The 27033-nt window shown below is 43.9% G+C and overlaps 2 protein-coding genes across 2 annotated transcripts in view; one reads left to right on the top strand and one right to left on the bottom strand.

Moving 5' to 3' along the window:
* Window positions 1-19342, top strand: part of METTL24 (methyltransferase like 24) — a 47696-nt gene extending 28354 nt beyond the window's left edge. The window contains exons 4-5 of the mRNA XM_048296503.1: window positions 1242-1470; window positions 16779-19342. Coding sequence (XP_048152460.1) covers window positions 1242-1470; window positions 16779-17093 — 544 coding nt within the window. The 3' untranslated portion in view covers window positions 17094-19342. The remainder of the gene's footprint in view (window positions 1-1241; window positions 1471-16778) is intronic.
* A 6640-nt stretch (window positions 19343-25982) lies between these two features.
* The window catches only part of CDC40 (cell division cycle 40), a 40610-nt gene continuing 39559 nt past the window's right edge, over window positions 25983-27033 (bottom strand). Inside the window, exon 15 of the mRNA XM_048296502.1 lies at window positions 25983-26949. Within this exon, the coding sequence (XP_048152459.1) occupies window positions 26772-26949 (178 nt within the window). The 3' untranslated portion in view covers window positions 25983-26771. The remainder of the gene's footprint in view (window positions 26950-27033) is intronic.

Raw genomic sequence — 27033 nt, 5'->3', positions numbered from 1 at the left:
TATGACATGATTTAAAATGTGTCATGTTTTACATATTGATGCAAATCGCCCAAATTATTTCAGACCCACACCATTGCTAAGGATAACTGTGGTGTAGTGTAGCAGGTGCTCTGACAGTACATCTAAGAGTACTGTCCTGTCATGGTCTGTGCACAACAGATAAATGCTGTGCTGTTAGTACAGAGTGAATAATCTCAGCTGTACAATTTACAGCACAACTGATTTAAAAAATCTTGATTCTCTTCTTAGTGCTACATGTGTGTATATCAAATTGCATAATTTTGTTTAAGTTGAATGTTTAGTGCATGATTTGAATCACATTTGGAACAAACTTGGAGGAGTAGGAATAAAGAGAACATCTTGTTTTACAGAGTAGGGAAAGCCTGTGGTTCAGATGTGTGATTGCAATGGTAAATACCAGATTTTTTTAGTTTCAGTGTACCCTGTGTGAACCACTGGGCTGTAGGAGGTGGGAATATGGCACAGCCTTGTAAAATACATCTTCTCACAGAGGCAGGGACTGAGACAATACTTCTGTACAATGGGGCTATTATTTTTTCTTCTTCTTTGGGATCTTCACTGAATTAGCAGCAATCTTTCTCTCAAGTCAATATAACAACTTTGCTGCTGTAGAAAAGTGCTTATTTTTAAATATGCTTTTTTTATCTGTGTCTTCCTGTCTACAGAGAAAGAGAGGCATTTGCTGCTTGTGTCTTGTCTGTACTGGTGGTCACTGTGGGTCACGTTTGTAACACCAGGTGACAGACATGGTGTGAAATATGCCAGATTTTTACGAGGTAGTATTGCATAAATTTTAAATGTATTTTCTCTTCTGCTTATGGCTTGGTTATTGGAAGTTTGCGCAGCAAGGACTAAGAAGAGTACTGTAAACTTGTCAAGAAAAAAGCAAATTGAAAATAGAGAAATATATGTAAACATAAAAGATGAGTAAGAATAAGGACAGCGCAAATATTTCAATGTTCAATTTTACTTTCATATAAATTTTGTCAACTTCTGAATTAAGGGAGAAGAGGAAAACTTCTTTGGGAAAGTTATCAGCCTGACTAAAAGTGGTTTAGTTCTTGCCTAGAAAGGAGCCATTCCTTCTAATCATATTGCATTGAGCTTGAATTTTCTGGTTAAGTTAGCTCATCCTCAGAACATCCTACCCAGTAATAGTTCTTTTTGCTGCGGTAATAGTTACATCGCTTTTTTCCCCCTTTTTTTATTTTTTTACATAGGCTAGGCAACGATGACAACCAGTTTGAGCTCGGCATGGCCAACAGTGGATGTGAGGTGCATCGCTTTGACCCCAGCATCAAGTCAGCACACATTCAGGAGGGTCGGCGCCTCTGGTACCATCGCCTCTCCATTGACTGGAGGGATCCCAATCCAGCCATTGCAGCTCATAAACTTCACAGCAACACAAAGAAGCTGGGCACAGTATTGAATGAATTTGGGCATCAGAAGGTAAGGAAGGACTCGGGTGTCTGCTTTCTGACTGCAGGATTAGGTGCTGGGAAAGCTCCAGATCTCCCTTCTTGCTGCCTGAGGACACCATGCACTTTCCAAGGTTTTCTCCTGATAATGGGTTTTTCTTCAGCAGTACTTGTAATGCATTTCTTGTAGGGCTGCCTTTTCTGTCTTGCTTTTTCTGTGTGCTCATAACAGCCACCATAATTTTAAATCCCTAGCCATATACCAAATACTCTCTTCCTCCTCCTCACTTCCTTTTCTCTTGAACTTACTGGTGACATTGGGTGCTAGCACATTTAGTCCTGTGGAAGTTCTGGTCTTTGCCTGAGCATGAAAACTAAACTACTCACACAGACAAGTTTATAAAGAGGAAACAATATTTGCAACATAAATTAGAAGAGAAGAGGTAATGGATGGTCTGTTTACATTTTCAAGGTCACTGTTCCTAATTACAGTCCTCAAAACCAAAAACATCCTGTTTTGAAATTGGCAGCAATCTGTGGGATGTTTTTTAGCATTTCCCAGCTTGTTTTTAAGGAACTATAAAGACATCATGAATTTTCAAATCTCAGATAAATGTTGCCATAATACATTTCAGGAAGTTCCTTAGGTTGCTTTTAAGAGAGTCTTTCCTTCAGAGGATATACAAACATGAATTCAAATGCTAATATACTTCATTGCCTGCGGCTAATTCTGCTTGTCTCTGTTTTTTCAGAAATAGGCCGCCTGGGCTAAGGAGGAGCTCTTCTGTACGATTTGCAAAACAAACAGTGCAATGTTTGTTTGGCTTGTTATTTAAAAATGCAAGATGTCCTTTTCAGTTCACTTTTTACTTTTTAAAAATATTTTCTTTTGGTTCAGCTCTACTGATTGGAACATTCTGAAGATAAGAGCAGAGAAAGGGAGCCTTTTTCTTCTTCCAATACATGCTGTAACTGTAGTAGGCTGTGCATTAGTGAAACATCTGGGGAGATAGAGAGATGGCTTTTCTTTGATGTGTGCCTTGCACTGTTTTGATTTTAGAAGAATTAGTCACACAGCAAAAAATTGATGACCCTATCCAGAAAAAGTGTACAAGTCTTGTGATATATCAGACCTGCTGAGATCAGTCTCAGGTTATCATGGTAAAACAGAGTGGTGTAACACCTGTGAATGAGCAGGATGTCAGGGAGAATTCTGAGTGTGTAACTTTCTGACATGAAAACAGTAGGCTGGATGGCAGCCAAGAAACATAATGCACACATAACACATGCAACCAGGCTTTCCGCTAGCTGTGTACATAGGACATGGGATTTGGTTAAGTGTTTTGGTGCATTATGAACAGTGTACACAGCCTCTTGCTCTGGTAGCATTTGGGGAGCTCCCCTGTGCAAAGCTAGGGCTTAGTGAAGTCAGGAGCTGACTTCCTCCCAGTGAGGATAAAGGTGTTACACACTCTGCAACTTTCTGGTGCTTTATATTTGTGAAATACCTGAGTGGGCTGACTGTCCTCACACTGTTCTGTTTAGGTTTTCTTTAACTTAGAAGGAAGGCAGCCTGAGAAGTTGTGTATTGCGTGGAGACATCATTCTTCTGGTGAATGTGAGTGGAATGTTCCCTCAACTGAATAAATAAGTTAATTCAAAACAGTTTCACAGAATATTTTCCGAAGCACTTTCTTTCAATTAGAAAATGAAAACGTGCTCTTCATCCCATTTTTAATTTAAAAAACCCTTCCGCCTACCCTCAATGTTGTTGCGTTCCCACTTCAAGGCAGGAATTCCAGGCAGCTGCATTTGAAGTTAATGCCTCATTTTATCCATGCTTTTATTCTTTAAGATTTGGGACTTGATCCAAGACCCTACAAGTGACTGAAACTATTTCCACTGATGTTAGAAAATCAGGCTGATGAAGTCAGCACAGACAAGACCTCCTGGAGTTCTTGCTGTTGTATTATTGAAAAGAAAACTTGAAGTTTGGGGGTTTTGTGTGCAAGAGAATCAAAGAACTTGGATGGGCTTGTTTACACCCTGACTCAGATGAGAGCACACCTGCTGTTCTGCAGACAGTACTGGGACCTCATCCACACAAGGGAAACCCATCCCGATATTTTGGCAAGAAATACAAACACTTTTTGGTGTCAGAGAGGATGTGAGAAAAGATTAAAAGAGCTTGATCTTTCTAACTGGCTATGTGGCAAAACAGCCCTCAGTTCTCTGAGTGTAAATATCCTGGAGGCAGAGGACTTATCTAGTACTATATTAGGATGTGGCTGACGAAGGAAACATGTAGTCAGAATATATTTGGGAACTCTTAGAGAGTGAAATCTCTTAAGCTCTGGAATAATCTCCAAAGGATATCATGGGAGTCTTATTTCCTGGTATACAGATCTAAACTGAAAATTTACTGGTGTATCTTCTGAGAAGAGTAGTATTTTATCAGCCACAGGAAAGGATGAAGATGTAAAAATTGATCTTGGTCATCCTGTGTTCCCCTCCCGCTGCCCTCAATTCTTTTGCTGAGCATGCACACTCTGTAGTGCATTCTTGATGAACAGTGGGGGGAAAGGGAGAAAGCCACTGAGGGCCCAAGATTCTCTTTCTTATGGCAGTGGTGTTCAACTTCATGAAACCTTTCACTTTCCTATTCTCTAATTACCTACTGGGGTGAGGATGCTACAGTGCTGGTGTTTCCCATGGATTAGTGATAGGTGAATGGCGAGCTTCCTTCCTACAGAGTTGTTGGATAATTAAGTCAGAAGGGACCTTGAATGGCTTGTGGTTCAGTCCTCTGCTCAAAGCAAGGCCAGCTGTGTAGTCAGACCAGGTTGTTCAAGGCTGTATCCATTCTGGTCTTGAAAAACACTGAGTTTTCTCCAGAATAGAGACTGCCCAGCTTCTCTGGGTCAGCTGTTGTCCTGCTGGACTGTTCTAATCATGAAAATGTTTCTCCTTATATCCAGTCTGAAAGTTCCTGATTTAAATTCGTGCCTGTAGTCTCTTGTCCTACTTCTATGCACTGCTGAAGAGCCTGTCCCCACTGTCTTGATGACCTCTTTGTGATCTCTACAGGCTGATGTTTTTCCTCCCAACAAAGCATCTCCTGCCTAAGCTGAAAAAGCCCCATTCCCCCACTTTCTCCTTGCAGCCACCTTGGTGGCTCCCACTTGACCTCACCTCAGTTTATTATCATGTGTCTTGTGTTGTGGGAACAAAAACTAGATGTAGTATCTAGATGCACTCTTCCAAGTGCCAAGTTCAGCAAGATAATCACATTCCTTGCTCTGTGGACTGTGCTCCTGCTAGGATGCTGTTGGTCTTCTTTGCACCATGATCCCCAGGCCCTTTCTGCCAAGCTGCTCCCCAGCCAGGCAGGCAGGCAGTCCCCAGCTGGTATCACTGCAGGCAGTCCTTCCTCCTCAGGTGCAGGACTTTGAATTTCATCAGGTTCCTGTCAGCCCATCCTTCCAGCCTGTCTGGGTCCAGAGCAGGGGTCTAACGTGTCTTTATTGGCTGGTCCTGCCAATTTGGTGTCATCCATAAACACGGCAGGAGTGCTAGGTGACACCTCCTCTAGTTGATGGTAAAGGTGTGGAACAAGATGAATCCTGGTGTAGGCCCTGTGGCACTCGGCCTGTAACTGACCTCCAGGCAGAGTACAATCCACTAACCACTGCTCATCCAGACTGTAATGTCCTGGCTGGGATGCAAGTTTCTGTGGGAGACAGTTTCAAGTATATATCCCAGTGCTGTTCTGGACCTGTCACAGCCAGTTCCATGGTCTTGCAAGGGGATCATCAGACTTAATTTCAGCTGCAGGGGGGCTAAGTTATCTGTCCAAATGAACCCTTCATCTAGTCTCAGTATAGACTGTTGTTGTTTATGGTATCATCCTCAGAAGGTTGCTATGTAGTCTAGATTTTAGTATAGAATAAAACTGTAAGGGAAAGACCATATTGAAATGTGAGCTTACTCTTCCCACTCTATCTCCTCTTCAAAAAAACCTAACCCTTAACCAGAAATTCAAACCAAGCTACTATGTGTGTTCTGTATTCCAAAGATTGTGCTGTGAAGCACAATTAAAAACCTTTGACAGAAAGGCCCTGAGCAGCAGAAACAAGCAAGAGTTCATGCTGTCCCGAATGGGCATGTGTGGTCACACATGCAAATTCTTATTTCAGTAATAGTTTTCCTCCCTCTGGAGCTCTGTAGGACAAGTCTCTTGTTGTGCCCTCAGTAAGTGCTATGAGATTGCATTCCTTGGCAGTATGGCTCAGCAGTGGATGAAATTGTTTCTTGTAAAACAAATTAATCTGGAAAGGAGAATCTGAGAATGCAAAGTAAAACCTTAATTTAATCACGAAGTACTCACAGCTGTAACTTTCAGGGGACAGCAGAGCTGTGTTCAATTCCTGCTATTCAAGTTATCTCCAATTGTGTAAGAGACCAAACTGTGTCTTTGTTCATTATGAAAATAAATGCAAAGCAATCTTTACATCCTGATTTTGATTTGAAGGCTTTAATTTACACTCTCTCTTCATGAACATTATTTTTTTCTTTAACAACTTGGCTGATTTTGCTTTGTTTTATTGAATAGGCTTCAATTTAGGATTTCAAAAGGAAAAACCTCCTTCCCTTCACCTGTTATTTAATACTCCACACAACTTCAAAACACTACACCCTGAAGTCATTTTGATTAATAACATCATCTCCTCCTAGGCAAGTAATTTATCACTTGCTCTTCTCCTCAAGTAGATACAATAGAATTTATTTCATGTTGCACTTCCAGTTTTGTGAAGGCTGATGTGAAAGGACAAGTATTAAAGAAAAGATTTACCATTTTTTGCTTAAAATCAGCTCTGTTGGAAGTACACAAATAGATATAAAATAAAAGTCCAGAGAAAATGTATAGCAGCTTAGTTGTGCACGGTGATTTTATTAACAAAACAAAAAATAAACTCTTCAGGTTGGGAAATGGCCGTGTTCAAGTTTTTCAGCGATGAAATCCGTGTAATTACTCTTTACTATGCATACCTTAGGGCTGTAGGGGCCAGAATAGGCTTTTGAATTCTTGACCCTGCCTAGACAAAATCATTTAACTTTGGTTATCCCTTGCAAGGCTAGCCTTAGGTATTGCCCAGGGAGCCTGGGGGTTGCTTAGTGTGAGTTGTGTTCACTGAGGGGCTGCTGTGTCCTAGCTGGGTGTGTGGGAGCCACATTCAGCTCAGCTGTCATCTTAACTCACAGCAGGACCTCAGTACCAGCTGATGAGCACCTGCAGACTGGTCCTGATGTGGAATCCTGAGCTCAAGGTGAGAAGCCAGGAGCTCAGAGGCCCAGGAGCTCTTGCAGAGATATGAGTCCTTGTTGCTGTTGCTGCTGCAGCCGGGCAACAGCCGGAGTGGAGGCACAAGTTCAGATCTGCTCTGCTACATGTGGCTTCGTGTCAGAAAGAAAAAATGAGACCAGGTCTTTTGAATTGTTGCATCACAAATCCTGAAGTAAAGGTTTGGGATTCTGTCTTGAAAGGCCTAATTTTTTCTTTGTTTTTTATGCTTATTTGGGGTTTTTCCAAAATCTCGGTTTTAGGAGGAAAAAACCCACCCTTCATCTGATTTTTAGCCTCATTTTTTTCACATCCAATTTTTCTTGTGCAATCAATGGTCTTTAGGCTTAAGTGGCCCTTTTTCTGCAGCTGTTATTTACCATTCACATATAGCCGTGAAGAACAGCCTTTGCGTATGTAGGGTGATCATACTGGCCTTTCTAAGATTTCTCCAATGTGAGAGAGCCTCTATTTCCTGAAACATCTTATTTGTGTTGTGTTGCCCCTCCTGCAGCTGGAGCATCAGCAATCAGTGCTATTCAGAAGTCCCAATGGTGTCACTGCTAAGGCTCAGGCTGTGACTGCCTTCTTCCTGGAAATGTCCTGACTGTCCTCTGCAAATGTCTGCACTGTTACTGCTTATCATCTTGTTTGCTTTTTTGTGACTCATCAGACTGTCTCCTTGTTATATCAGTTTCTGAATTGCACAGTAGAAAGAGTTTTGTCCCAGAACACTGATTTTTTATACAGTGTAAATGGCTGGTCATGACCTATTTGCAGAAGGAGTAATTCTGCACAGAGAAGTCCCATTTTAGTACTGCACTCTTTTGCACCAGGCAGATGCAATACCATAGCATTTAGAGCTTATAGTCTAAATAAATGACCTGCCACAGGATGGAGGAGCACGAAACTCACCTCCATTAACTTAAATTTCTACATTTGAGATAGCTGTTGATGTCCTTATAGACTCAAGCTAAACTGTTACGGTGCAGTTTGTCTCATTCAAGGGCAGATATTGCTGCAGTTTGAGCACTAACTGGTGCCATGTGTGAACCTTTCGTTTGGGGATCTCTCAGAGAGCTGGCAAATCTTACTCCACTTGCTGAAAAGAGGCAATCAAACTAGTGCAGAGGTTTCCAGGTGCAGTTGGAAATGCTGCCTTCTGTAGCCTTGTAATAGTTGCCCCTGAGTAATCTACAAGCTCTTGGCACACAGTGTTTCTTTCCTGGATGTCTATATTTTTTCATTTTAGGGATAATGAAATCAAGGTGGCGATAGCTCTGTATTTGCTTAGTCAGCTGGGGCTGCTGCTGCCTAAAGTATTTTAACTGTAAGTAGATTGAAGAGTTTGGCTGCAAGTGAAAATGGGCTTGACAACCTCATGTTTCTTGAAGCAAAGATCTTTGGACAGTGATTTACTGCTCACCAGCTCTTGCTCTTGGTGTTGTGTGCACAAAGTGCCTCATGTACTTTCCTTTACAGGGTTTTGTCTTGGTCCCTTACATCTCCTTTCGCCTCATTTAAATTCTCTCCACCAGGAGCACTTCTCAAGACATTGTTAAGAATATTGGTATTTCTAGGGAGTGACCTGAAGGTGCTGTTTAGTATGCAATTGTCAGGCATGGAAGAAAGATCTTTTTAATGATGCCATTGGCTGAATATGGTGCAATCCAGAGCCTTTTCTTCCCCTAGGAAAAGGCCTAGTGCAATGCCTGAATTGTAATGAAAGAGTTGAAGTATTGCGCTGTTGAAGCAGAACTTATTCAGGTCATCTTTCAAAAAAAAATATAGGCACTTTCAAAGCATATTATTGTCTGCTAAAAATTAGAAGGGAAGGACAATTCTTTTTAGGGTTTTATTTTCCTTTTTTTTGTTGCCTTTGTTGTGGTTGTTAAGACCTTTCAGAAAAAAATCAGGTAATAAAAATCTGCTTTCCCCCAGCTTTGCTAGAGGGCTGTGCAAGCAGTGTTCAATTCCACCTTGCTATTTGACTATTTCAGTGTCAAAGAGTTGCATTCAGAGGAGCATGGCACTTGCTGCAGGCACCATGGAGTCAGCATTGCTGTGCTGCTGCTGTAAGAAACCAGTCAGTCTTGGTTCCCTCCTCCTGCCAAACCTGGAGCTCGGCAGGAGCCTGGGACACCTGCCCTGCTTCACAAGGTGGTACCAGATGCAGGACACCTGCTGAGCACAGACCTGTATGCACATTCCCCAGCTCCTCAAGCCGCTAACACTGGCTTAAACACAGCAATGTGAATCTTACGGTTTTAATTTGGCTGAGGTTCTGAATATCTGATCAGGGTGGTGGTCCATAACATGGCATGGGTTTAATGAGAATTGAGATCAACCCCTTTCTATAAGCATCCTGGTTTTTCTCCACTAGCCATCTTTCTCAAAATTTCTCAGTGTTGTTGACATTAACAAGCTCTTTAGATAAATGCCCTATCCAGAGCACCTGACAGCTTTCTAAAAAGATGTACTTTTTTTTCTCCTCACATTTGTCTCTCCTTCTGTCATGGTTTACAAATTCTTGTCATTGGAATTGGCCATATCTTGTTTAAATATTTTCACCTTAGTGTCTGTATCCTTTCTGGTCTTGCTTTTGATCTGACAGCAGTTTAAGGTATCCCTCCATTCTCAAAAATTTGAAATCCAGAGGTCAAAGATTTAGCAGCTCCTTCTGCCCCTCTTGAATGCTTGTCCCAGACGAAATCTGAGTTGTGCAAGCATTTTGTGGTGTTTTTTTATTCATGTTTTCAGGAATGTACATGCGGGTTTCTTCTTGTCATGGTTGCAGGCAAATAGCAGGGTGGACAAATAGTGAAGCAAAAGGGTGTCAGGTTGGCACCTTGGACCAGAAATGGAAGGAAACAAATAGGTCCCCATGGAGGGCTGTAGTCTCAAAGGACTTTATTGTTTTGGCAAGTGCAGATGGGAACCAAGTCCTCCACCAGATTTAACTGGAGCTACTTGGATATAGCAGGGCTGCAGATTCTCATCCTGCGAGAGAGATGTTCTTTCAGGTGTGGTGGACATGTTTTGAAATGAGACTCTGATCCCTTTCTTCAATCACTCACATTTTGAAGGCCCCCACGGGCACTGTGTTAATAAACCATAGAAGGTCTTGCAGCCAAAATGCTCTTTACTCTGAATGACTATTTTACAGTAGCCTAAGCCCTCTGTCCCTTGCTCTGCATGCACACTCTTGCAGGTCTTGCTCTTCAGGGCTTTGGAGTCAATTGCTGCTTCACCGTTTGCCTTCTATTGCAAGCCTCCTGTGCCAATGGCCCCCTCATCCCCCCTCAATGTGCTTGTCCTACCACTGCTGGCTTTCACCTTTAGCCAGACTAGGATAATGTGGCTTTTTGCAAGCATGGAGCTGTGTCCCACCATCCACGCTTGGTGCTGGGGCAGCACAAACAGACTGCAAATGTTTGTTCCCCTCTAATGAAGAGACTTGAGGGTCTCGCTTACACCGTTTATTCTTTTGAGTAAATATCCGTTCCCACAGGCATCCAGCAGCGTCTGGCAGAGAAGATCAAAAGAACAGAAATGAAAGGGTTTACCCCCCTTTGTGGGGGGAGTGGGCAGCAGGACATCTCCTGCAAGATTAGATAGCTGAATGTGCGTTTTGCAAAGTGACTCATGCGCTCAGCCAGGGCTGCGCACTGAGTGGCTGCGCTTCCAGCTTGGCTGCTGGAGGAGTACATGCAGTATTTAAAATGTCTGTGTGCAGCATGGGCATTGGCAAGAAGAGCTTTTGCAGCTGATCAGGCTGTTAAATAATTTAAAGTCAGGGTTTCTGCAGATCCCTTGTGAGATTTTTCTACTTGGGCAGTGTAGCCATTGAATTGAAGGACCAGGTGAGGGGACCGGGTTGTTTTCATCTTCTAGTGTACAACAGGAGAGCCATGCAAACTGGAAAAGGTGACAGGGAGCACAGTGTTTCTGAGCAGAGATGCACACTTGTGAGCTGCTGCCACTCGGAGTAGGTGAGGAGGTCGCTGTTTGAGGGCTTATGTCCTCACGGTGACTTTTACCATTTCCTCTGAGGAAGCGTCATTTTGAGGCTTCAGCTGGTGGTGAGGTTCCTGTTGCCTGCTCTGGAGACTGGTCTCAGTTTAAAGAAATGGGGAACAAAGATCTTTGATGCTCAGTTTTTCTTGTGAGGGGAAGGTCTTCTCCCTCAGCCATGTCTATGTACAGTGTGTGCCTTCTCCATGCAGAGAGCTTGTAGAACCTATTCTCTGGATCACCTTACAGGAACCTTGGTCTTGCTGGGTAGCAAGCTAGACAAGATGTCTGGCTTTAAGATCATTATAGTGTAGAGCTAGTTAAACCCATCAAACCTGTCTGAAAATCAATTCAGGCTTGGAGATCTGTATTATTTTATGACCAGAAGATGATTAACAAGTGAGCTGCTGTCTCTGACTAGTCCAGTGCCCAGCATGAGTTGGGATGAGAATGATGCCAAGAACTGGTCCCATGACAAAGAATGATGTTTGTGGTGACAGAAGCCTACAGGTGAAAACCTCTGACCTCCTGATCAAATGCAGCCAGGGAGAAAGGATTTCAGGCCATGCTGATCTTGTAAATCAGCTGAGGGTTGTTTGTCCAGAGATTACTTGTCCATTGGTAAAGTGTTGTTAAAAGGAGCCTTCTGCCAACTAAAAGGCCTCTTCTTCTCTGCCTGTCCACTGGAGTAAGAGGCATTGCTTAACTGGTCCAGTTAACTGGGCTGGAGGGGGTCTATGTATCTTTTATTCTGTAATGGGTCCTCAGAGAGAAATTGTTTCTAGATGGAGAGAGTACATGGGAGATGTCTCGGCATCAGAGACCAAAGGAAGAACTGGGGAAATAAAGTGCCAGGCTGCCCGCAGACCTGGGCTCTGAAGCTGTGGGAAGGAGATACTTGGGGTGCCTGCATGGATCTTTCCTAGGAACAGTTCCCCATGGAAGAGCACAGGCAAAGTGCTCGTAGTGCTCCTGAGCACGCTGCTGAGATTGATGCCTCCTGCATGTGCTGGGTTTGCTTTCTGGATGGGTGCATTTGTCTGGGGCCATTACTGCATATGGCAAGCTGTTGCTATACTGACAGTTGGCTGTGAGAAAGTTAAATACGTTTTTTTTAATATGATTTTGAAACATTTTCTCTGATTTAAGTGGTAAACATAGTATTACTTAATATCCTGCTCCTGCTGTGTAATGCATTCATGGAAATACATCACCAGAACTGGGAGAAAAGACTGTCACTTGCAAGGCTGTGGAGAATCAGTGGTGAGAGCAGAGGAAGGAAGCTTGCCTGCCCTCACTGCAGGTTTTCTGTTCCAGTGATGTGTATATTGTATGAGTAACTTCAACTGGGCTGTTGCTTTACTGTAAAAAAAGACCAAAGACCCTGTGAGCACCCAACTGCGCAAATCGTCCTTGTGACTTGGATGCCTTAAGCAGATTCTTGAAGATGTGCCCGACCTGTCACATTGGGAGTGAATAATCTCAAATGACACATTTGTTCCAGAGCCAGTTTGAAACTGGCTGTACAGACCACCACAGAGAGGTGTAAATGTGAGCAGGAAGGAAGGGAAGTAATTTGAAAGAGAAGTGCTGCCGATTGGAGCTGTACATCACTGATCAGTGGTGATTGACTTTTCTCCTGATGTCAGTGTCTGTGTTGCTCTGGCCAGGCCCCCAGCAGTCCTGGTCTCCCCGGTGGATGGCTCAGAGAGAGAGGCAGGATATTTTCCCCTCCCACCGATCACAGGGAGCATGGGAAGAGACAGTCACAAGCTGCTGGGAGTGTAATTTGCTATTAGGCTATGTGGCATCCTGTCTGCCATCAATTACAGCCTTTGCTCAGAATAAGAGGCAATGAAAGGGACTTTATATCCAAGCCATGTCCTGCTGGTGAGGATGGGCTGTGGATGCATTTTGAGAGGAAAGAAAATGAGGAAAGTATCTTGCTGAAAATCTGCATAGGAGAAAAGGATAAGAGGGAAGTTACATTTAGACAAAGCACACCCAAGAACCTGCTGTTACCTGCAAAGATGTGCTATCAAAATGTAAATTAAACAACTTTTGCTAGAGTTTTGTTTTCTGAGAATAGAGAATTATACTTAGGTGGAGAGGGGAAAACTGATGCATAAGTTAGATTTTTTCTTGCTTTACAGCTGATATCAAAATGGTAACCTGGTATCACAGGGAGCCAGAGCAAAGGAATATTTTTCTCTTGAAGTGTGAGAGCAGCCCTGCAGTTCAGGAGGCTGGGGTGGTTGTAAGCTCTGTCCCTGTTCCTGAAAGCTGTAACCAGCTCTCCTCTTCCTGCTCCCAAGCTTACACTGCAGACCTGCTCCCAGAGAACTGGAGGGATCCTCTGTACCTGACCTGCATTTGCTGGTTTTGCCTTTCCTGGCTTCCACTTCCACATGCTGAGCTCATGCTGGAAGTAATACAGCTAAATTGCTTCCTCCAGCTACTCACTCTCAATTGACTCTTCTCCATGGGGAGCTTTAAATGATGCCCATGGGGCAGCACCGAGCCTGAAATCCCCGTTAACCCTGGTATTTCAAAAGCGATCAAGGCAAACAGAGCTCAGATCTCTGCTTTAGGAAATGATGCACACTTGTAACAAGTCATTACCCTAAAAAGAAGAAATGAGCCTTCATACAGTATGTGCTGACCTTCACTAACTAAACCACAATTTCTTCAGCTGTTTTATATGCTTGGTTGTGCATGAGCATGGCCCCCTTTTTATTTTTTCTCCAAGTGGAAGTGGTACAATGCTGCAGTGCTTTTTCAAGGGAGCTAAGCTGAGAAAACATTCAAAAATCCACGTTTTTTACTTTTCTGTGATAACCAGTTAGTTCATGGAGGATAAGAGGATTTGTGGAAGATAAGAGGAACCAGCCTTTGTGAGTGCTTAAAACTCACTGTCATACTTTACCTTCAGGCACTGTAGATCTTTGCCCTCCAGGATTTATTCACAGCAGCAGATTCCAGCTGGGCTCCCAGGTCAATTAGAGCTCTAAATTTATAGATTTGTCCACTAATCCTTTCACTGGCACTTTGGATCAAGGCAACTGGAAGGGGGTAGTGCATTTCTTATTGGTAGCGCGCTGCTTATCACCGATGGTAAATATCTCCTGAGCTGTCTAATCATCACAAAACTTGCATTTGGTGTCAGCAGGATGCTTGTAAATTTGCTCAGATACTCTGAAACGGAGCTGTTCTGTCATTCATTTTGCACTATCCATGGAATGAAATGGAGACTGTGGGCAGAGAGGGACACCTTGCTCGGAAGGCAGTCACAAAGGTTGGTGGGTTGAGACAGGTACTTTCTTCCCTCCGGGCTTCTGAGCAGTGCAGGGCACTGAGAGCAACAAAGAGCCTCTCATTTGTGTATGCAGCACATCCCCACTATTTCCTGGTCATTTCGTTATGTGTTCAAGCTGTTATGATGGTAACTCATTTTCTCCTACTGAAACATTGGTTAGCAGCCACTTTTCAGATCAGTTTTGCAAATGCAGCACAGAGCATGCAGAGTGCCTGCTGAGCAGCCAGAGCAGCAGTTAGTGTCACAAGAGAAAAACAAACAAACCTGGAGGAGGACTGGAAACATTACGATGGGAAAAAGATGTCCTACTGATGCCATAAAGTAAGATCATGGGAAAACAAACACCTAGAAACATTTCTTCCCCTATCCATCCATCCCCTCCCCCCAAGAAAAAAAAAGGGTTTGAATAATTTGTCTGCTTTCAAAGTTACGTAAGTCTCCCAGAGATAAAAATCTGTGGTTTGTTAAGTGCAGCAGTGTGGTCCTGTGGCAATTGCACCTACGTGGAACCAACTGCCTGCAAAACTGCATTACAGGTAGAGATATGAGTTGGTATTTGCAAAATAAATAACCCATTTAAACGTATGAAGGAAAACAAGTGCGCTCACCCATGATGTAGTTCTCCCCTGAAATGTCATGAGCTGCATCATTTACATTCAGCCTCCCCTTGAACCCAAAGGAGCGCTGTGTTCAACTGTTTCACTGACCCGCAGACGGACAGACTGACAGGCTCTTTGTTAGAGAGGCAAGTTAGGAAATACCAGAGCTAAGGTTGTCTGTGCAACCTTCCTTTCTGCTCCCCATGTGGACATACCACAATATGGGCTTTAATTCCATAATCCCTCGGTCATTTTCCACTGGCCCCCTGCCTTCTACAGTGTGAAGGAGGCACAATGCCTCCTTAATGAGCAGACAAGCGGTGGCTTGGCTTATTATGATTCGGTCTGTGACCATGGACCTCATTCAAGTCCTGCTCTGAAAATGCAGTGTTTTGTTTTCAGCTGTTTTACAGCTTGTTCCACCCAAGTCTCGCTGGCCCTTCACGTGCTCAACCCCTGCACTCTGCAGAGGGTGTTCAGTGATTAGCACCCTTGTTTTACAGATGGAGACCAGAACGGGCAAGTGTCCAGCACCTACAGATTCCTGCCGTGTCATGCCTGTCCATAGTGCTGGGGCACAGCCCCTGAGGAGGGCTGCAGCTCAGCACCTCAGTCCCTGGCGTCTCCAGTCAGCCATCCATGGAACAGCAGAAGGTAGATGTGGCCACCCCTTGCCATGGCCCTGCGGTTTCTTGGCTGTGGGCCATGCAAAGCACAGCTCTGGTTGTACTGGAGACGTGCTCGCAGCACAACCCCTGCCCTGTGCCCAGGGCAGAGGGGTCTGTGAACCCCATGGATGGGGCATGGCATGACACCAGCCAGGCGCCCTGGGATGGGGCAGCTTAGGAAAACAGTGGCATTGGCAATGCTTTTACATTACCTGCCCAAATTTCTCTCCTGTACCTGCCCAGGTGCCTTTTTTGATACTGCCACAATGGTTAGGGCAGATTGCCAGAGAGAATCTGGGGGTTTTGTTGGTTGTGGTTTTTTTTTTTTGCTTGGTTTGATTTTTAGGTTCTTGGGGTTTCTTTGGTTTTTTAAAGTATTTTTGACTAAACAAAGTCTTCAGTTTTCCACTTCAAACCCATCTTGAGTGTGAGCAGATGAGCAGAAGCATCAGCTCAGGTGGAACTGGCATAGGCAAACCCTACTCTCAGGGTGTGGGACTTTCCCCTGCCAGACTCAAAAACAAGCTGAGCTCTGCAGCTTGTGACCACTGATGCACTGTGATCATTGCTTTCTACCAGATGTGAAATGGTGATGAAATGCTCTTTTTTTGGTTAAAACATACAGCTTGCCTCCCCCAGCTAATCTCCAAGCAAAGTCAACCCACCAAGCAAAGTTGCGTTGGGCTATGTGAAATTGGATTGCTGGATAGCTCACTACAAAATTAAACAATGGTCTAAAACTAAAACAGGGCACTTTTCTGTTAGATCTGTTATTCCCTTCAAATACCTTGATGTACTCTTTTCTGCTATGCCTTTTTCTTTGGAGAAGCTGCCCTTAAAATCTTGTAGACTCTTTGCATAATTATTTTTTGTTTTGGTCCTCTTCTCTCAGCATCTGTAGTGACGCCTGCAAAAGCTTCAGCCAGCAGCTTGGCCAAGGGCAGCTGGTGGCCTGAGCTGCTCAGTGTTCATTTTTTGCTTTTGGTCTTCTCTTGCACTTGTGTGGTGCATGTAGCATGTGGCTCACGAGCACCCCACTCAACTATGGTGCAGGTAATCACTGTTAATAGGTTTGGGTCTGTCGTTCGGATCTGTTTCTTTTTTCATAGCTGTGATGCCATCCAAGAATTGTGAAGGAACCAGTAACATGCTTTGGTTGTAGAAGGAGCTTGGAATATGTAGCTTTTCCAACCAGGAGTTGGAGGCAGGAGGAAAAGGGATGTGAAGAGTCAAGTGTGAAACATCATGTACTGCCTGTGTTAGTCCTCTGAGACTTTTTAATTTATTTTTTTAGTACAAAATGAATAACTATGTGTATTTAAAAATGGTCAACCTTGGCCTGAGATGTTATTATAATTGCAAAATTTTCATTTTCACATAGTAATGGTGCTTTTGTTGCAGATCGATGTCCTCAAGGCAGACGTGGAGAGCGCCGAGTGGAAAATTTTGGAAAACCTGATCCTGGAAGATGTTGTTGAGCAGATAGGACAGCTGGTCTTTGAGGTGCACATGCACTGGCCTGGGTTTGAGGTCAGTGGCAATGACAGCACCGTGGTGCGGTACTGGTACAGTCTGCTCCGGGAACTGGAGCTGAAGGACTTCAGGCTTTTCCATACCTACAAAGACTTATCAAAACCACAGATGTTTCTGAAAAAGGAAGCTTTCAACGCCAGTAGCTGTTACACACTGAGCTGGGTAAATACAAGATGGAAATAGCAGAAAGGAATTTATGATGTGTGACTGCGAGCCATCTGGGCCCGTAGCGTTATTGAAGAGGATTTTGACGTCACTGGCTAAAGTTGCTAAATATGCACGCAGTGACTGCTAGCAAAATGGACTGGCTTTTATATTTATATGTTGTCAAAAGAACTGGCACCAGGAGAAGATATATGGTGCAGATTTGTATAGCAATATATTTGCCAGTGGGTACATTGTCCCAGAGGACAGAGGTTTCTGTAAAGGTTTGTCTGGGGGAGATAAGAGCATGGTTTTTCCAGGCTGCCCCATGTTTGAGCATGCCAGCAAGGAGGGCATCCCTCTGGGGCTGCCCTGGGAAGCTCTGCTGGCTGAGCTGTGCCAGCCCTTGGGCAGGAGAGTGCTTGTGACAAGGTGTCTTTTTAAGAAAGTGTCAAGTGTTAATTCTCTGTAAAGTGATCATCTTTGATTTGTACCTTCTTTACTTTGGCCTTGTTTCCTACAGAACAAATTTTAGGCAAGAACAGTATATTCTTGAACCCACTGGCAAATTTCAGCTGAATTTGGCAGAGACAGAAATCACCACCAAACTAAATTTCTACCTACTTCTTTGAGCAGCTTCTGAGTGCCCTGACTTTGGTTTTTTAAGCTAGCACTCGCCCTCCTCACCCTCGAGAGCCTTCAGCCACAGAAGACAGGGCATCCCTAGTTCATCTGCTCAAAGAACAGCTTGGTTGAAATTACTCTTGCAATGGCTGCAGCAAGTGGTTTTTCATCTAGTGAGATACATGTAAGAGATGAAAGTGAAACCTGGTCTTTTTTGTTCCTTTTGGGGTTTTGTTGAACAATTCCTGGTGCCTTTTCCAGTGCTGTGCCTGGATGCCTGCCACCTCCTCACCACCTTGCCTCTCCCTGGCATGAGGAGGCGAAACACTGGATCTGCACTGATGCTGGCAGAGGTGGTGGCCCAGGCAGGTGCCCTGGACGGCAGCTGTGCTGGGGCTCAGCAGGCTGGAATGTGAATTGTCTGCAGTGCCCCTGGGAGCCTTTGACATTCCCCAAGGAGCTAAGGAATGGGGGGAGCTAAAAAACATATAGCAGGTAGGGTTTTTTCTTATCTTTAGATGAATTTTGACATTAAACTTTGCATTAAAATACAAGATGTCACCACTTTCATATCTTTGATATGGGGACTTTTTAACTGCCTTTGGTTTCCGACTTCTTCAAGTCTACAACTTCCTCAAGGGAGGTGGTGAAGGGGGAGATGCTGATCTCCTCTCTCCAGTGACCAGTGACAGGACATGAAAAAATTGAATGAAACTGTGTCAGGGGAGGTTCAGGTTGGGTTTTAGGAAAAGGTTCTTCACCCAGAAGGTGGCCAGTCACTGGAACAGGCTTCCTAGGGAAGTGGTCATGGAACCAACCATGTCAGAGTTCAGGGAATCTCTGGATGGCTCTCTTAGTAACTTGGTTTAGTTTTAGGTCCTGTGAGGAGCAGTGAGTTGGTCTTGATGATCCTTACTGGGTCCCTTCCAATTTGAGATATTCTATGATTCTATAAAAGTAGCTCCTGTTTCTGCTCCTACATGTCCCACCTGGACCAGGGCTTTGCAGACACCCAGAGCAGGGCACTGAGAGTGCCCACCATGTCCTCAGCTCTGCATCAAAATCAAGATTACCTGATGCAGATGCATTGAATTCCCCATGTCCAAAACATTGGGCAAAGCACTTTCCTCAGGGCTGAGCTACCTATTGCCATCCCTGAGCCAGGTAATGCACAAACCAAGAGATCCACAACCTCTGAAGAATGAGTAAGAAATGCCTTCTCTGTGACAGCCACCTTGCTACAGCCCTCATACATGAAGTACTGAAGTTGTTTAATGATGCAGAGCCATGAGGTGATTCATCAAAATGCAAGAGGCTGACAGGGTTTCCTAAACTAATATCTGGCATGTTGGAATGGCCACGCTCACTGCACTGCAGAATGGCTCAACTCCTATTTTTCAAATAATGGGGTGGCAAAAGTCCAGCTGCCAGTCCTGATTTATTAATAAAGTATAAATATATGGGCTCTAGCATTGTACAGGTTTTTTCTCCTAACTAGTCTTAGAGTAAGTAGCCTAGTAGCTTATTATCATTTGTTTAAGAAACCAACAGATAGAGGTTAAAAAATAAATTACATGGCCTCTCTCAAATGTTAAAATTCAAAAGGTATGTACATCTTCCATAGTTTATTTCCCTGAAGTAAAAATGGTGATATGCAAATTACAGAAGTGGAGTAGAGGTCCATCCTGGTTCTTTGGTTAGTAAGGGAGTTTAATAAACCCTCAGCTAATCTCTTGCTTGGGATTGCCAGGTAGTGTCAGGAACACTTCAGGTTACAGCAAATACGTCTTTGGCAAAAAAGATTCCAATAACTATGGTAATTTTAAAGAAAACCTTATCTCTAATACAGGGAAGATAAAAGCCATTTATCATTCTGGAGGCAGTTATGTGATATTATAGGAAAAAATGAACAGTGCTTATTTAATGCACTCTCTGTGCCTTTCTACTTCACATCTCTTAGAGCAGCGTTACAACCTTCCTTTCTGAGGTCTTGCTTCTATGCCCTTACCCCTTCTCTTTTATTGATCTCTTTTACCTAAGGGACAGACCTTTAAATGAATTCAGTTCCTGTCTCCTAATGACAGGAACTGAGCTGTTGGGTACATGCCCAGGGACACAAGCCAGGGCTGGCTGACTGCTGCAGTGGCCAGGCTGGTGCTGAGGGATGTGTGGCGTCTGTGTCTACCCACTGCCATACTGAGGCACAATTGCCACTGACCTGCTCAGAGATCATCTCCATGCAGTAACCACATGCCAGTGTTGCACTCCACAACTCTTCCCAGATCACACCTGCACAGAAAGCACCATAGCTTCCCCATTCTTCAAGGTCTAAGTACAGAGTGCACCATTAAAACCAGTGTGTACAGGGCATTCTGCCCTTGTAGCCACAGCCTGGAAACTGGTAACTGCATGGCTGTGGAGGGAAGTCAGACTCAGCTCCAGATCTGCTCAGCATCACCATTACAGGCATTGCCCAGCTCTGCTCTCCCCCCATTCTCCTGGTCTGCTGTCCCCAGGTGCATTGGGCACTCCCTGCAGGCACGTGCATCAGCTCTCCAGAGCCCCCAGCCCATTGCTCCCAGCTCAGGAGCCTCGTTCCTGCCCCCACCTCAGGTTATTCATGGTGGCCACAACCAGTTCCAACCCCACCTAACAAAGACATAATGACAGCTCTTGTTCCTGATGGGGAGCCATTATTGCATCAGTTGGACAACTCCACCAGGAGATGTTTCAGCTTAGTCTAAAGTGGATCCTTGCAGAGATGACCCAGGGGTAGGGGCAATTCTACTTGCACAAATCCTTTTGTGGGGGTGAGGGCATTTCTCTTTCAGACAGGCTCACAGTGATTTATAAATCACACATGTTTATGAATCAGAACTTACAGGTGCTGCCAATGACCTGGTGAAGATGAAGAGCAGAAACAGATGTGAATCCCCTCAAACTATCACAGCTGATACCGCAACATGAGCTTTCCATGGCGAGCCCATGGCAGCACAGAGGGGAATTTGTTAGAACACACTCTTCCAGGAAAACTGGGCCCTTTCTGAATGCCACATTGGCTTCCTTGGAGGTTCCAAAATTTGCCCAAAGAAAGGTCTGACCTCCTGCTGCACTCCAAAACCTGCCATTTATTGCATACACTTCTGGCCCCAGGCTTTGATCCCATTGTGACTTGTGAAGGGTTGTTCTTCGAGCACCTCTCAACTGTGAAAGAACAAAGAAAGTGTAAAGGGAACATATGTTTGGCCTTTCTTGGCAGATGGCAAGAAGACATATCACCCAGTAGCACACCTGAAGAAATGGCACTCATTCTCTCTGGTGAATTATTCAACAGCTGAGACCATCTGGTTCATTACAAAACTTGGATTTCATGAGCTTCATTAGCCGCTCTCTTGTCCTTGGAAGGATACTCAGGGTTATTCAGTAGGAAATCACTCTCGATTTTTTCCTGCTTGTTAACACAATGTGACATTTAATTGCAGTCAGTAGAGACCTGGTTTAGTGGCAGTGGAAGTTCAGAGCTGACCTATATTCAGAGACATATTTATACCTGCCCCCCTCCACTGGCTTTCAGGGGCAGCATCTGCAGAGCAAGCTTGGCTCTTGAAGGGAACAACCTGCAGTAATGAATGCCTCTTCCCTTAAACAGAAGTCCCTGCTCACGGTGCAGTTTGACCTGCCTCATGTAGAGTTTTACCTGATTCTGAAGGAGACCTCTGCAGAGACAGCCTGTGTTACTTTATCCTGATAGGCAGCACCTTACACAGGGAAAACAGGAGCCTGCTTTGCGCTGCCTAGAAGTGATGACTCAAATGTGAATACCACGTCCCTGCTCTTTTTGGTGGATTACCAACACAGATCTTTGAGTTTAAGCAGTTTTCTGAAGGGAAGTGCAGTGGTATACACAGTACAAAACCTCTGCAAGTAATGAAAATGCTTCAGTGTCTCAGCTGGTATTTCCCCCTCTACACCTGAAATTCCATTTCTGAATCAATCACAAACAATGCGAATCCTACCCTTACATCCACCTGCAGATATCTAGAGTGGAGCCACCACCCAGGGTGCCACTACCCTTGCAGGCAGGTGGGGACAGGTGCCTGACTGGTGTCAGACCTCTGAGGCAGCAGCAGCAGCAGCTGTGCCCTAGGAGGTCCCATGTCCCTCACTGGTGTCTCTCCACGGATGCCAGCCACGAGCAGCCGAGACACAGGGAGTAGGACTTCACCAGACAACCCCACGCTGACCTCACGCTGACCTCTCAAACTGACTTGCCAGTCAGGAGAGGCCCTGAAATTACTTCCAGCTTCTTCTTTATGAAAGAAAAATTGCTCCAAGAAACAGGAGAATCCAGGATCTGAAGAAATATTCCATAATGTTATTCCACTCATTTAATATTGGAGGAATAATGACAAAAAGCAAAAAAACCCCACTCGTTCTCCTGCCCCAAGGTACTCCCAAAGCATCAGCACCAGGGCAGAGAAAGGAGCTTGCTGCAGGGAAGCTCTTTCGACAAAACTCAGTGTGGTTTTGGATACTCCAGGGAATGGGCCTTCCTTCTTTATCCTGTAGATGTCTGGCCTGACAAATGATTTGAGAGTCTCAAGTTCCCTTTTTATCTCCAAGGAATATTGGAAGGGATTATGTTTGGCAGAGTACATGAGGAGGAGCTGAAGGAGCAAGATTGTATTGGGATGCCAAAGCAAAATATAAACAACACCATGGGCAAAGGCCCATGGGTGCTTGGGGAAATCAGCCTGGAGCAAGCTAAGGCAGGAGGTTAAATTGTTACAACTCTTCTAGGACAGGGCATTTTTCTTTTTTTTTCCTCTTAAAAGCATTTCACAAGAGTTTAAACTCCACCTAAAAAATAAAGACTTGTTACACAATTAAAGAGTTTAGCTGGGGAAGAGGAGCAAGACACCAACTGTGGGGCAATTATGCTGGGAGAATGGGAAAGATTTGCAGCTCCCATAACTATGTCTGGGTAACTGTCAGCGGTCTTGAAGCTCCATAAAGTTCCTATTACTGAAATGACTCCCCAGAGGATTTGTGTTGCTGTCTTCCTTTCCCAAACCAAAGAAGCAAGCTCAGTTAGCCTTGACATCTTCCAGATTAACCAAAAAAACCCCAAGGCCTAATGAGAACCTCTTACTCTACTGACCAATGCAGCAACGTTTCATTTGAGCAGCCCCCAGCGGCGTGACTCATAGCAGGGAAAAAGGAGGCTCAGCGCATTTAACATATTTTCAATACTCTGTCATACAAGACAAACAAACAGGTCTGAGGACAAACTTCCAGTGCGCCTGGTGAATTTACAGGTCCATGGCCTGCTGAAAGTTATTGCAATTTGTTTCTGAAAGCTTTAAATTCTGCTAGCAGCTTCTGTAAACATAGCCCTGCCACAAGCAGTTTTCTCTGAGTGCTGCAAGAGAGCTGTGGTGTCTGTTTTGCTTATCAGCAAGCCAAACAGAAAAGCCGTATTTTACTGCAAAATATGAGGCTTAGAATTTTGAGTGTATGTTAGTGAAGTCAACCTACAGTAACAAGTCCCTTAAGTAGTCTCCAGAGGAACAACCTCCCTGGCAACTGATTTTTTCTGGTGTACAGGTTCAACTGTTTATAGAAGTCTTCCAAGCAAAACTCCCCTTCCTCCTCCGCGCTCCGCGTGTTCCCCCTCGTGCAGGCTGCTTGTCATATGGAGTCTTTCTAGTGAACGGGAGCAGAATTTTGTAATAACCAGCTGGTAGAAAGAAGGAAAGTACATCGTGTTACTGGGCTGTGAGAGCTGCAAGGCTCCCTGTTTAAATCAGCTGTTAAAGACCACGGTGTTAAACAGCATACTGAACATCTGCCTGCTGCTAAAAAGTGGCTTTTTACAAGACAATCTTGGACTTTTCTGGATGTACAGTAATTTTGATGTTTGTTCTTCATAATGAGGGCAAAGACTGAGCAGCCCCATCTTACTGGGGACAATTATAAACTCTGAGCAAGACAGATGTCAAGACCATCTGCTTCAAGACAGCCAGCCTCCTTATCAGCGATGCACGAGGATATGTGGGCTATTTCCCCCTCTCACATATGAAAAAAGTCCAAGAAAAAGCTGGCAAAAGGTCAAAGAAACGATCAATTTTCCCAGACAGAACTCCACGAATGATGGAGATAGTTGACTGACCTGTAAAACTTCCGCTGTAAAAGCAACTGGTATTAATAAAATCAGTAACATATTGGCATGGCACTTCTGAAAGTTACAGGTGCATGATCAAGGGGAACAAAATAATGATACTGTGACAGCAGCCCTGCAGCTCAGCTTGCCTGTGTTCCTTCCTGGCAGTGCAACACACTTGCCTCCAGCCCTCCCAAGATGCTCCTTTCAGCTCGAATCACTATGCTGCATTCTCCACTAACATCAGAGGAAAATTAATCGGGTATCTCGAAAGGCACTCTTCCCTTTTCTCCCAATGCTGCCTTTTCCCTGGATCTGTCTGCTCATAGGCCAAGTTCAGCCTAGAGGTCTCAGACTAGACTTGCTCTGACCAACACCTGTAACAGACCAGTTTCTGGTGAAACATGAAATTGGGAATAGAAGGACATGATTTGAGGTGATTAGCCCAGAAAGAAATCTCTTCCCAGGTGGCTGCTGGAAAGACAAGTTTGGACCTGCACCACACTCACACACACATCTATCCATGTGCACAGCAAACTAGCTGACAGTGTGAGCTTTGCAGTCAGTTTGCTTATCAGCAAGCCTAACAGGGAATTACCCTCATAAAAATTCCCCCTGCAGGCTTCAATGCAGATGTGAGAAATTCCACAAAAGATTAATGTGGTGACCAACTGTGAAGGACAAAAGATTTTATCTGAAAGTTTCTAGGGCAATTTTGACTCTGAGCTTGCTGCAAACATTTAATCCCAATTCATCAACTCCAGCAGAATTGATTGAAACATTTCTTTTTTTTTTTTCCTCCAACGGTAACACCCAGTATATTACTACAAGAGTTTATACACTTATTTTTATATTTTGCATATACTACTTTACACATATATATCTAAAGTTCAGCCTGGTAGGTGACACATGGAAAAACACAGTACCAACAACAGAGTCAAGCATTTTGTGTATTATGATTTAAATGGTTTTAAGCATTTGGGAAAGGTGTTTCTTATGTAAATGCCAGAATGTATTCCTAGTTTCTGTGTTCCAGATTTTCTATCTGCTCTATTCCTCCTCGCCTCCCTATTCCCCTGTACATATAAACTGTTAACAGTCAGGGCACACTGCCACATATCCATTTGGGAAATGTATTTGAAGGAAAAAATCCATTCCAAATTACTCCAGCCCCCTTTCTCTTGAAGCAGCACCCGGCACACAACACACACCAGAGCTCAACTCCCAGCTCAGGAATCAAACCTTACCTATGAGAAGCACATCAGAAATTCATCCTCTGCAAGACAGCAGCAGCTCTTTCCCACCCACACTGTGAAGAGCAGAGAAGCAGGAACAGCCTCTTCTCTCCCTACAGCGGATCAGTCCTCAGGACATGTTGGACCAGCTCTTTCCTCTCTCTCCAGGCTCTACTGTTTCCTGTCTCAGTCCTTGTCTGGGAACAAGGCTGGGCAATACCCAGTTACAACCAGGATGGTGCTTGTGGAAACAGTGCATGGACTTTTTCAGGCACACAAGGCTACTGGGATGGGAAAGTAACCAGGAACATGTAAACTCAGTGCAGTTACACAACAGCATGGACTGACAGTGGAATGACTCTCAAGCTCAGCATTACAGAGTTGGTCTAAAAATGCCTAAGCTTCCTGTTCACTCACAAGGGCCTAACTTGTGTAACTCACTCTTTGAAAGACCAGAATTGTCTTGCAACCAGTCAAACAACCCAAACCTCACACAAAACAACCAACCCATTTCCTTCCATCTCAACAATGTGGGATTCTTTGCCTCAGCTTCTACCCTACTGTCAGTTAAGGCAATTATTCCTTTGCTATTCTTTATAATGGATGAGTAGTGATTGGATTCACAGTAAACAACATAGTGTAATTCAAAACTGTAATTAAAGACTGATCAATGGGGATAAAACTTGCTACATGCATTTATTTTTATGTGCCCAAAAAAGAGAGCAGACAGGGAGCCAAAAGGATTTTTTTTCTCTCCTGCTGCCAACTTGCCTTAGTTTTAAATGAACACCGCAAGAGAATGAGTTTATCTAAACACTGATATAACTGCACATTAAAATACCAGATGGTAGGAAATATTTTATATGGACACTGCAAGATAGAAAAATTGAACAAAGATAAGCAGACTTCTTATAAAAAGATTTATTAAAAATAAGTTCTTTAAAGAGAAAAAGTGTGACATGTATATACATTAAATTGTCAAAAACCTTCGCGGGGCTTATAATACAAACTATTCCAAACAGAACAAGAGACATTCCGTTTTTTTTTTAATATGTCATGCTTAATGAAACAGAATAGCATATGGGAAGACAAAAAACCAACACACTGCACACAACCACCACAAGGAAAACCCTGAAAATGAAGACTACTTGCAAAGGTGAAAGGGAGCGATCCTCATGATTCTACGGACAGAAACTACGACTATGAATGGCATCTTCAGTTGATAGAGCTCACCTGACAACTGCTAGATTCCAATTAATTCTTCATTTCTACTATGAATTAGCAAATCTCAGCAAGTGGATTTGTGCTTATCTTTTTCAGCTCTATTGCAGTAGGTACCAAAGGTTTCTTCTTAGGAAGAAAGTTACACAATTGCTGGTTTTCTCCTTTAATTCTCTGACAGCCAGAACCACAAAAATAGTTTTTCTTAAAATTATTTTATTTTACAAGAGTGTTTTGCACAAGCAGTGGCAAGACAAACTGGCACATGATTCTGCATGCTTCAGATGACCTCAGCTTAGCTTCTCATTCCTAGACGCCATATTTAGAACTTTATCCTTTCACTTGAGTCTTCTGAATTTCCTGGTGTTTAGTGCATATATACAGTGAGCTGAGAACTGCAGTGTTACAAATGTCTACCCACCCTCACAGCAGAATGCACCCTAATCTCAGATGTATGCAGGACTTGCATCCTCTTTAGTCCCATAGTTTAATCAGACCATCCCAGCCACACGTAATGACTTTGGATGTTTCGTGTGGATGCCACACGGCACCGATGCAGACTTTGTCATGTGCTTTTAACCTGCTGTAGAGTTTTGTTGTCTTCCAGTCCCAGATGTTTAGTTTCCCATCTGCATCTCCAGATATTACATAGCTGTATTAACAGGAATAAAATGGAAGTTGTATTATGTGTACAGACTGCTTGTATACTATTACAAGTAGCAACTGAGCAACAGAA

Source organism: Corvus hawaiiensis, chromosome 3, assembly GCF_020740725.1.
Source record: "Corvus hawaiiensis isolate bCorHaw1 chromosome 3, bCorHaw1.pri.cur, whole genome shotgun sequence".
Lineage (NCBI taxonomy): Eukaryota > Metazoa > Chordata > Aves > Passeriformes > Corvidae > Corvus > Corvus hawaiiensis.
The sequence above is the reverse complement of the archived record's forward strand: the minus strand, read 5'-3'. Positions and strand labels throughout refer to the sequence as shown.